Source organism: Chiloscyllium plagiosum, chromosome 36 (genome assembly GCF_004010195.1).
Source record: "Chiloscyllium plagiosum isolate BGI_BamShark_2017 chromosome 36, ASM401019v2, whole genome shotgun sequence".
Lineage (NCBI taxonomy): Eukaryota > Metazoa > Chordata > Chondrichthyes > Orectolobiformes > Hemiscylliidae > Chiloscyllium > Chiloscyllium plagiosum.
Window position 1 is genome coordinate 18,799,621 of NC_057745.1, and position 10,950 is coordinate 18,810,570.

The window sequence follows — 10,950 nt, forward strand, 5'->3', positions numbered from 1 at the left end:
CAGCAGATTTTTGGCCAAGTTTAAAGTTTTTTTTGGTTTATCTTTGTGTTAATTTTGGTGAGATACAAAATGGAATTATGAGCGTAACTTAATTAGTGAAGATTAAAACTCCTCTGGAATGCATTGGCCATACCATTGACAAGTTATGATGAATGCTAAAGCTGAAAATGAGAGAATTTGCATTTCATTTTGAACATGAGTTGCTCATAAAAACTAAATGTCAAGTCAATGAAACAAAAAAAAGGTTACTGTGCATTTTGATTGAACATTCCTGTTGTTTGTGAACATATATGTGCTAACAAAAATGACAACTGTATGAGAAGATATTAGATTGTGCTTATATTTAGAATAAGAGTACATTAAAGCAACACTTTGACACAAGGCATTATCAAAATGTGAAAACTAAAATATTAGAGAAGATAGCTTTCAAATTCCAACAGCTTTTTATTACATAGTTGTATCTTTGGTTTGTATACTTTATGAAAACTGTTACTAGCTTTTGATACAAACATTTACAAACATTACAAAACATGGAACAAAATATAGGTACAAAGGGCTGCATTTTCGTTCTCAAGTTGTGAAATTTTCTGTCTCTCTGCACCCTTCTCGTTTCAGTGAGAAGTGTCCCAAATGATGAAATTGTTACTCTGGCATGCCCATTCCCCTGGTGATGAAAGGGGGATTGGTTGGAATTGGGAGCAATACTTTTGGGTCTGGGATAGTCCTGACTCTATTTTCAAAAGTCCATGGAATTTCCATTTTCTTTCTTCAAAAAAAGCAGGACCAAATTCCTTTCTTTGAACACTTTATATTGAACCCACCATATTTGATCTAGATGTTTGAAGTGATGTAATTTCCTTCACTAACAAAACAATGATCAGTCTATTATAGAATAGCAAAAAGGCACAATGCTGAGGCTGGGATTGGGGATGATTAGCTGTGGAGATTTGCTTGCTGGGTCAATGTTCCAATTTTCTAACGCAAGACCAGCACATAAGAGCATTGGAGCTTATGAATATTGGACATGGAAACAGGAGTAGGTCTTTCAAGCCTGCTCCACTATTTAAGATGGTCATGGTTGATTTGATTGTGGTCTCAACTCCATTTTCCAGTCTGCACCAATAAACCTTAACTTCCCTTCTCCATCAAAAATCTACCTCACTCTGTCTTGAATAAATTCAATGACCTAGCTATCATTGTTTTCTGGAAAAAGAATTCCACAGTCTGGTGACCCCCAGAAAAGATTTCCCTTCATCTCAATGTTAAAAGGGTTAAAACCATAACAAGTTTAGCCTCAATCTGTTCAATCCCATAATAACTAGAATGAGCTTTCTTCGAACCTATCCTCATGCAAACCAATTGTTTTTCAAATAAGCAGACCACAATTGTACACAGTATTTTTGGTGTGGTCTCCCTGCAAAGAAGTCCCTCATTCTTTTTATCATTCATTCCCCTTGGAACAAATACCAACATTCCCCTTGCCTTCCCAGTTGTACAGTAACTTATTGTACCTGCATAACCAACTTCTTGTGATTCACTTACAGAGTACACCTAGAGTTCTCTATACCATTGGGTAATGCTATCTCCCTCCATTTCAATTCTATACTGCTTTTCCATTCCTCCTGACAAAAAGGAAAGTACACACATTTTCCTGTATTATAGCCCATCTGCCAAAACTTGCACATTTATTTAATCTCGAGAGTGTGTTGCTGGGAATTGCTGGAGATCTGATCTCCAGCATCTGCAGTCCTCACTTTCTCCACATTTATTTAATTTGTCTATATCTCTTTCCAGGCACACCACTAAAATTAGCCACCATAGATTTGGTCTCTTCATTCAGATCATTGATACAGAATGAAAATAGTTGAGGCCAGAGAACTGGTCCCTGTGGTAATCCATTGGATGCAGGTTGCCAATCCAACAAAAAATCCTTTATCATTACTTACTGCTTCCCGTTTGTTAACCTAACCTTTGTGCTAATATGTTACTTTCAAACTATCAGCTCTTACGTCCTGTCTAATGGCTTGTCCAGCCTATTCCCTGGTGTTAGTGGTTGTTGTGTCTTTCCATTTCACCTTGATTTTTAAGTATTATCTAAACATTTCTAAATCTTCTATGTTGGAAAAATTACAAAATATCTACTCAACACTTTTGCCATTTCTTTGTTTCCCATTATTAATTCTTCAGCATCTCTCTAGATGACCAAAACTAGTTTTAGTAATTCCTTTCCTTTCTAAATACTTATTGGAAACTCTTCCAACTATTTCTATATTACAAGCTAGCTTTCTCTCATCCTCTACTTACACCCATTAATTTTGGTTTAGTCATTCTTTGCTGGTTCTTAAAATCTGACCCAACACTAAACTTTGCAGATTTGTAATTTTTTTCTCCCCCAAATCGATACTTCCATATTTAGCCACAATCAATGCATCCTTTTTAAAGAGACTTTCTTTCTCACAGGGCTGAAGCTTTGCTTGGGTTTTCTAAGGTATTTTATACTGCAGCTCTACTACCCTATCATTAAATTTAGTTTCATTGTTTACTTTGTCCACCTCTGCCTTCATACCCTTATAGCTACTTTTAGTTAGACTTAATAGACTCATCTTATTCCCACACTTCTCTCTTCAAACTGAATGTATTTCCTAATCAACCTGTTCAGTGATGTTATCACACACTTCTGGAGCAAGTGGGACTTGAATCTGGACCTCCTGGCTCAGAATTAGGGACACTGCCACAACATCATGAGGTCATCCTCCCTTCAAACTGAATGTGAATCTCCCATATATTGTGATCCTATCACCTAGCTGCTCCTTTAGATGAGGTTATAAATTAACTTTGATTCCTGATGAAGGGCTTATGCCCAAAACTTCAACTCTCCTGCTCCTTGGATGCTGCCTGACCTTCTGTGTTTTTCCAGCACCACACTCTTCAACTCCGATCTCCAGCATCTGCAGTCCTCAATTTCCCCTATAAATTAATCTTACCCAGGGGAGGTAGAAGAGGGAACCTGTCTCATATGTTAGAAGGGCTCTGATTGAGCTCATTACCAGCTCTCTCCAGAGGCACTGTCTGATCTTTGACTGAATGGGGGTTCAGGATTGATGTGACATTAGTAACCCACATGAAGGAAGAGGTGGCTCCAGTGTAGGGACTATAGTCAGCATCAGCCCAAAGGCTTACAGCAGCCCCCAGCAAGTAAGACAGAAAGTGAGACAATCCTCGGTGCCTGTGGGAGGAAAGAGGAATGAGCAGCAGCAGCAAATTGCAGAGGATCACTGGACAAGAAAGACATAGTGCGGATCAAGACAAAGTTGGAAGATCGTGCTCCAAAAATGGCAGGAACTGGAAATGCTCCTGCAAGTGGTTAAACCCCCCAGCATGGCCTGAAGGGTTAATCAAACCTGGGGGTGAGGTGATCAGGTGGATGCCCTTCTTTACCACAGCTGTGGCCTCATCCTCTATAACCTTAACAAACAGCACCTACAGCCATTTCTGCTCCTTGCCCTTAAATGGGACTGGCTCCCAGATTGCTTCTCTTTTCCTCACTTACACAACTCTTGCCCAGTTCTAACACTTGTGCCCGGAAATAGCCTTGCATATACATGTTGCCATCAGACTGGAGTCAGGGACCAGAAAGCCTCGCGATCCAAGGTCCCAACCGGCATCTGAAATCCTGAGCAGCATTTGCAAGTTTGTAGTGTAGTTTCGCAAATTGGCCCAACTCGATGGCCCCAAGTTATCAAAAATCTCATGAGAAAACTCTGTCCAACTCCTGCCACTGCTTTGAATGAATCTATCCTCACTCCTACCAGTTAATTAATGCAGATTTATTAGCGGCTTGTGGGAAATTTTAATGTGCACCTGTTCTTGCTGCCTAATTAGTACTGATTCATCAGGAATTTGGTGGGAAGTTTCTGCATGTGTTCATCAATGAAATGGATGCCTATACAACATGTAAATGTGTTGAGTTTTCCACCCTTCATTAACAGCTAGTCCACCTGTTTTTTGGAAAATATAACAACATGAAGGGTGGAAAGATTTCCTTATTTTCATTAACTGTTCTACAGCTGTAGAATTTGCTATCAGACCAATGAAGCATGCAGTGTGACATCAGCACACAAACTGGAATAACATGCACAGGATTTGGTTTCTTCCAAAACTGATACAACTGTGTTGTTTTACATGATCCATTCTGAAGAAAACTGCCAGCCTGTTATAATCTGAATTGAGAAATGTCTATTTTAACTGTAACATGCCAGTTTGGGGTATCAATGTAACCTATTTACTGTTGGTGGCAGCTGGTCATGGGTCCAACCTCCGTTACAGTTAACAGTCTCTTCCTATATCCAGTGGAATATAGTACAAGCAGAAAAAGGCTTGACACTCAGTGTATTCCCTTCCCTAAACTCCAAATCCCCTGCTTCAGCAAATTGAGCTGCTAGCCAAGAAGGGAGGAATTTCAGGGCTCAGTCACTCAACTATTTACACAAAAGCTGCATTTTGAAATATTTTGGACCATCAAAACTTCATTCTTGCTCCTTTCTAGGTTCCTCCTCTCTGCTTACCCTGCTGTTGGACAGAATGCAAATTATGAAATTTCAAATTAACCAGTTTTCAAGACGTTGCTTGGGCCCAAAATTGACCTAATTCATTTCTATTCCATTAATAAAGATTTCAGTAGAAATTACAATTCAGCACAATAAGTCATACATATCATGGCCCTAAGAAGAATGTAAGCTCATATATTATATAATATTCAGTTATAATAGGAACGAGGGGAGTGTCCTCTGGCATAGCTGTGATAATCACATTTAATTGTAGTATTGGACAATGTGCAGTAGCTTACATGGCATTAACTTCCTTTATTTATCTGTACATATTTATAGGACATCAATATCTGGAGAATAATTTTGTAAGATCATTTTATGCTTTTTTCTCATTAAATATCATGCTCTCTCTATACATATTTATAAGATTAACACAGTTCCTAAATAAGCATAACACATTATAATACAAAATATATACATCAATAATAAATACTGTTTTTCTTTTACTTAACTCACTTGTAAAATAGAGACTGCCTGAAGTTAATTGATTTGTATAGAGGCTTTTTATCCTTTAATTTAAATGGTATTGCACTTTACTGGTAAAGAAATCACATTCATGTTGAACCAGCTCAAAGTAGCACCAGCTCCTCAGTGCCCAAAGGCGTGTCTGTCGGGCAGCTCCACTCACATGGATAATGTAAAAAGGCAACACATTCAGTGTGTCTGTCTCTGTTCACTTAATTCCATCAACCTCAAATATGGAGTGGTCACATGTTGCTTGCCTTTTACCGGAGTAATCCTGTGTACCAGCAAAAATGAGATGAACAAGTCAGTCAGAGTCAGAGAATCATAGAGTTCTTTGACCCATTGAGTCGGGGCCAGTCAAAGTCAGCCACCGCATTATTCTAATCCAGCACTTGGCCCATTGCCTTGTATGTCTTCACATTGCAAGTGCACATCTAAATATTCAGCTTTCAGATATTTGCATAGGAGGAGGAAGCATTTCCAAGAAGCACCACTTTTAACTTAGGGTTGTACTTGTTTTATACTTAAATGACCTCAACATACTTTTTGTCAAGTTTTGCAAAGTCACAGCATGTTCACATTGCTCACATGAAAAGACCAGTGTTCTCTTCCAGACAAAATGTTTCCTCAATGAAACTAGGTTCTAAAATAATGACAAAATGTAATAGGAAAATCTATATTTACCTGAGGGGAATATCACATGAAACTGCTTGTTCACTGGTTTCCACTGTTTTATGTTGACCCAAAGACATCATATAGTCCAGTTTGTCCTGAAGTTCTTTATTCTACAGATTAAATGCACCACCAACATATCAGAAAATGAAACATTTATTTTGTGTGGACATTTTACATTAGAATTCAACAAGAACCTATTAAAGCAAGATTTTGCAATAGTGAGTTTGTAAGCCTGTATGATGGTTCACTTATTTGTGAATTTGACTTGATTTGAATTATGTTGAGATAGATTCCATCTTTGGGTGACTGTCTGTTGGAGTTTGCACTTTCTCCATATGTCTGTGTGGGCTTTTTTCTGGGTGGTCAAGTTTCCTCCGACAGTCCAAAGATGTGCAGGTTAGGTGGATTGGCCATGAGAAATGGAAAGTTATAGGGTAGGGGATGGGTCTAGGTGTGATGCTCTTCAGCGGTTTGGTATAGACTTGATGGACCTCCACACTGTAGGGATTCTATAATGATTCTATGATTCAATGGACACAAAGGCAAGGTGCCCAATCCTCCAGGATTGTTCTAGGGGTTTCAGGCGTTAAGTATTTATCTCTGGGATATGGCTGCAAGCAACCCAGGAGGAACATCAAAGGAGCAATAAAAATGCATTTTAAAAAGTACTTTGAAGACTTTAGTTATTAATTACACGAAGACCTGAGGCAGATAAAAAGCCATTTAAGCAAAGATCATCCAATCAGTTGATTAGATTTTAGATTCCCTACAGTGAGGAAACAGGCCCTTCGGCCCAACAAGTCCACACCGACCCTCCACAGAACAACCCACTTCCCTGCACCTAGCACTACAGACAATTTAGCATGGTCAATTCACCTAACCTGCACATCTTTGGACTGTGGGAGGAAACCCATGCAGACACGGGGAGAACGTGTAAATTCCACACAGACAGTTTCCAGAGGCAGCGCTGTGAGGCAGCAGTGCTAACCACTGAGCCACTGTGCCACCCCCTAATGAAGAGATTTTGTTTTCCAAATGATATGGCAAGGTGGCAAGCCCCTAGTAAGGCCGAGAAGAGTTTTTTTATCTTTGAAATGTGTTTAAAAATATAATCCGCACCTCAGCTTCCAAAAATGAAATCCTTTCCATTAAGTCCTCAATTGTCACATCTTTCTGTTCAATTTTACTCTTCAGGATTTCTATCTGTAGGATACAGGAAGAAGAAAAAAACTTTATAACAAAAATATGAACCTTAACATAGTGTTATCACTGAGAATGTAATTACCAATTAATTCCCTTTGCGTAATTTGGGATTCTAATGAGTTCTGCCTATTTTTTAACTGTCTCAGGAAAAGACATTTAAATCAGTAGAGGGCGCAGCTCTGCGAGCTGTCAGAGAAAGCCAAACATTCCAATTGATTCGTATCATATCCCAGCTAGGAATGCTCAAGAGCTATTCATAAGCACAAGTGCAAAAATGCTTTATTCATTAAAATAATTGTGCTTGCTCTTAGATCGAATGCCAAAACTGACTTGGAGCAGTGCCAGAACCCACTGAATACTTACGGGATGATGTAAATGCAATAAGCATAGCCAGGCTTTATCGACCCAATAAAGAAGCAGGAACATTAAAGACACAGAAACATGACTCGTCCTTACAGCTAGTTGGCAAAAACAATAGTCTCAGGCTAACTAAGGATTCCATTTTTTCCCGAATTTACTTGTAAAACAAAACATGCTGCTGAGTAGAGCTGCAATTTCATAATTAGTTCAAATAATTCATTGTTTTGGCGATTGCATTGTGATCAAGATTTCCTCAGAAATAAATTATTTGTTTTGAAAAAAGCAACACAGAAGTCAATCCTTTTAATTTGACATATTTGAGACCACAGGCTCCAGTTTGTTTAATATATAAGCTCTCCCCTCAGCTACTTAATGATTTGTGATAAAAATAATGAGGCTTTCATTCTGTATAATTCAGATTGTCCTAGAACTTTTACAGTTAAAATGTAAAATGTTTTGCAAATAATGTTATGATGGAAACATTAACAAACAATTCACTCTATCATTAAATTGTTTATACAGTTTATTTTTATAGGTTGAGTTAATACATATTATGGATATATAATGTAAGTGAGTGTTTAAAGAAAGCAGTGATGCAGCAATTATTCAAACTGATAAACAGTTGTCCTTTTCTCACCTCTTCAATCATTTGCTTGACTTTTCTCTGTTGACAGTGTACCATGTTGTCCAGGTGCTGAATTCTTTCCCTCAGACTGGCAGCTTCCTCCTCCAGTTTCTGGGACCTGACCCAGGCAGGGATTAACAGAGCCATGTCAAACGATGCAAACGATTCCAAAAGCCCATAAATCTGTCCACTGGTGAGGCTCTAGCCCTGCTCTGCCCCCACATTCCTCGCTGTTACACGAGTGAGTGCAAGATGATTGATTGCCAATAGCAAACCTCAATAGGCAAAAGGCCAATTAAATAATTGGAGCAAGGTGCAAGAGCCTTCGAGGGAGTGCGTTCTCAGAGGACAGGGCTGTATTCATTCGAAGGCTTTGTATTGTCAGGGGTGTCATTGGTGATAGGGAGCTTGCCAACCCTCCCCGGATAGAGGGAAAGAGAGAGGGAGAGTTACTGCACTTTAGAGAGAAAGAGAAACAGTTCCTTCTAGAGAGAGGGGGGGGGGGGAAACCTTTGTTCCCTCAATATGGCTGTGCTTCCTCAAGAAAAAGAAAGACAATTCCCCCAGGAGATGAAAGATTGTTTTCCTCGAGAGTGAGGTTGTGATCACTCAAGAGAAAGACACAAACTGTGTTTCTAAAAGAGACACAGAGAGATTGTACACGCTTTATAGAAAGGGGTAGAGAGATTGTGTTTGAATATGAGAGAGAGAGAGATTATCTTTCTGAGAGAGGGCCTGCGTTCCATCAATAGAGATATTTTGTTCTCTTGAGAAAGCGAGCGAGTGGTTATCCGAGAGAGGGGGAGCAAATTGATGAGAGAGAGAGTGAGAGAGAGAGACTATGTTTCACTGAGGGATACAGTGCTCCTGCAAGAGAAACAGTTTTTCCTTGGAATTGTTTTAATTCCCTCGGGAATATTTCTATTCCTTGGAATTTATTAGGATCTCTGGAAGTGACATAACTATCTAAATCTCTAACACAGTTAGAAATTTTTTTATCATTCCAGGAACTCCAAACACATAGTGTCAACATGCTGATACCTTTTTTAAAATATTTTGTATTCATCCAGGTACCAGAAAATGCTGCATATGTCCATTTTATCAGCCAACACCACCCCGTCTTAGAAGATTAGGTTCTTTGTTACTCTGCTCTATTAACGAGTACTTCAATATTAGAAGGGAACATTTCCAGTCAATTTATCTTTCCATTTCATGGTGTCTGTCATTTTGTCTGCCAACTAGTGCCAAGCTATGACCAGCCAAAACCCAGTGTTTACTGAGAACTGGGTTGAGATACCATGTCAATGGCAATAGCCTCCTCCCTTCCGCACAATCCACCCCAACCTGCCTGCTAAGCGAGCAGTAAATACTTGGATTGTGCTATCCAGAGAAAAGAAACTAATCATCAGAATCTCATCCAATATTCTTCTTAGTAAACACCAACACAAGCAAACAACTGGTTGTGGATGACACAGCATGTTTGTGGGCATTTTGGCTGCCTCATTTATGAACACAACAACAGTGACTGCTTTTCCAAAAGTTGGAAAAGGTTGTGAAGCACTTTGGAAAGTCTTAAAGATGCAATATGCTCCTTTAAAACAAATTCACTCTTTCTAGAACTCCTGTTGATAGTAAGGTAAATTCAAATCCAATAATCACAGGCAGGAAACACAGTTTAAAGACACAAGATACTAAATTTAGGACTGAAGTGAGGAGAAATTTCTTCACCCAGAGAGTGGTAAGCCTGTAGAATTCTCTGCTATTGAAAATGGTTATGGTTCTCAAATAGATATAGTTCTTAAGTCTAGGGGGATCAAAGGGTGTGGGGAGAAAGCAGTTGGATGACCAACCATGATCACACTGAATGGCGGAGCACATTTGAAGGGCCAAATGGCCTACTCCTGCTCTTGTTTTCGATGTTCCTATGCCTTCCACACCGGAATCCAAACCCCTTCTGTTCTATACTTACTCAATATATCATATTTACTTCATTCTTCAACATTATATCAGTGTAGAATAACAGTATGTTGGAACAATAATCATTGGACTAATAATCTAGAAGCCCAGACCCATGTTGTGCAACACAGGTTCAAATCCCAACGTAACATTTGGTGGAAGTTAAATTAATTCTGGAACATAAGGCTTGACTTAGCAATGGTGACTGTTATTGAGTTTTGGAAAGAAAATTTGTCATCCTTACCTGGTCAGATCTACACAAGACTCCAGATCTACAGCAATGTGGATGAATCTTCAATGCTCTCAAAAAATGGCCCAAAAACCAATCAATTCAAGGGCAATTTAGTGACAGCCTTGACAGTGATGCCCACATAGCAATAAGAGAGTAAGCACAATGTATGAAAAGGTGCTCTTCAGTGGGACTTGTGTCTCGAGTGGCTGTACATCAATAGTAATGGATTAGGATTTCACAACTTATTTAGACAATGAAATGTGTAAATAAATGGTCTTCTTTTTAATATAAAAACTAGATATAATTATGTTGTGAGAATATACTGCACATCCATGAACAGTATATAGTACTAAATATCATTTAAAGGTACCTTCTGAGGTTTCCTGAATCTGTTTCATCCCTCTGTTGAAGCTGCCAGAGCTGCCTCTCTTGTTGTTGTAGCCTCTGCTGTAAGAGGTGACGCTCCTGCAACAGAACTTTAGTTCAGTTACTCCATTATAGGCAATTACACTGAAGGCAAACAACAGTACCACAACACATGTAGCCATATTTTAATAAAATCGAATGTAACTGAGCTGCTGAATAGTTCACTCATTTATATTTAAAGATTGATGCCATTATTGGTTCCCTACATCTATGGTGTTATAGTAGATAGAACATAGAACATTGAACATAGAAGAATACAGCGCAGTACAGGCCCTTTGGCCCTCGATGTTGCGCCGATCCAAGCCCACCTAACCTACACTAGCCCACTATCCTCCATATGCCTATCCAATGCCCGCTTAAATGCCCATAAAGAGGGAGAGTCCACCACTGCTACTGGCAGG

At 39.1% G+C, this 10,950-nt stretch overlaps 1 protein-coding gene across 1 annotated transcript in view; it reads right to left on the reverse strand.

The window, feature by feature from the left end:
- Window positions 1-3,038: 3,038 nt before the first annotated feature.
- LOC122541018 (myocardial zonula adherens protein-like) overlaps window positions 3,039-10,950 on the reverse strand; it is a 60,343-nt gene continuing 52,431 nt past the window's right edge. The window contains exons 10-14 of the mRNA XM_043677454.1: window positions 10,494-10,588; window positions 7,948-8,053; window positions 6,867-6,950; window positions 5,757-5,857; window positions 3,039-5,346 (exon numbers count right to left, since the gene is read on the reverse strand). Of these exons, the coding sequence (XP_043533389.1) occupies window positions 5,262-5,346; window positions 5,757-5,857; window positions 6,867-6,950; window positions 7,948-8,053; window positions 10,494-10,588 (471 nt within the window). The 3' untranslated portion in view covers window positions 3,039-5,261. The remainder of the gene's footprint in view (window positions 5,347-5,756; window positions 5,858-6,866; window positions 6,951-7,947; window positions 8,054-10,493; window positions 10,589-10,950) is intronic.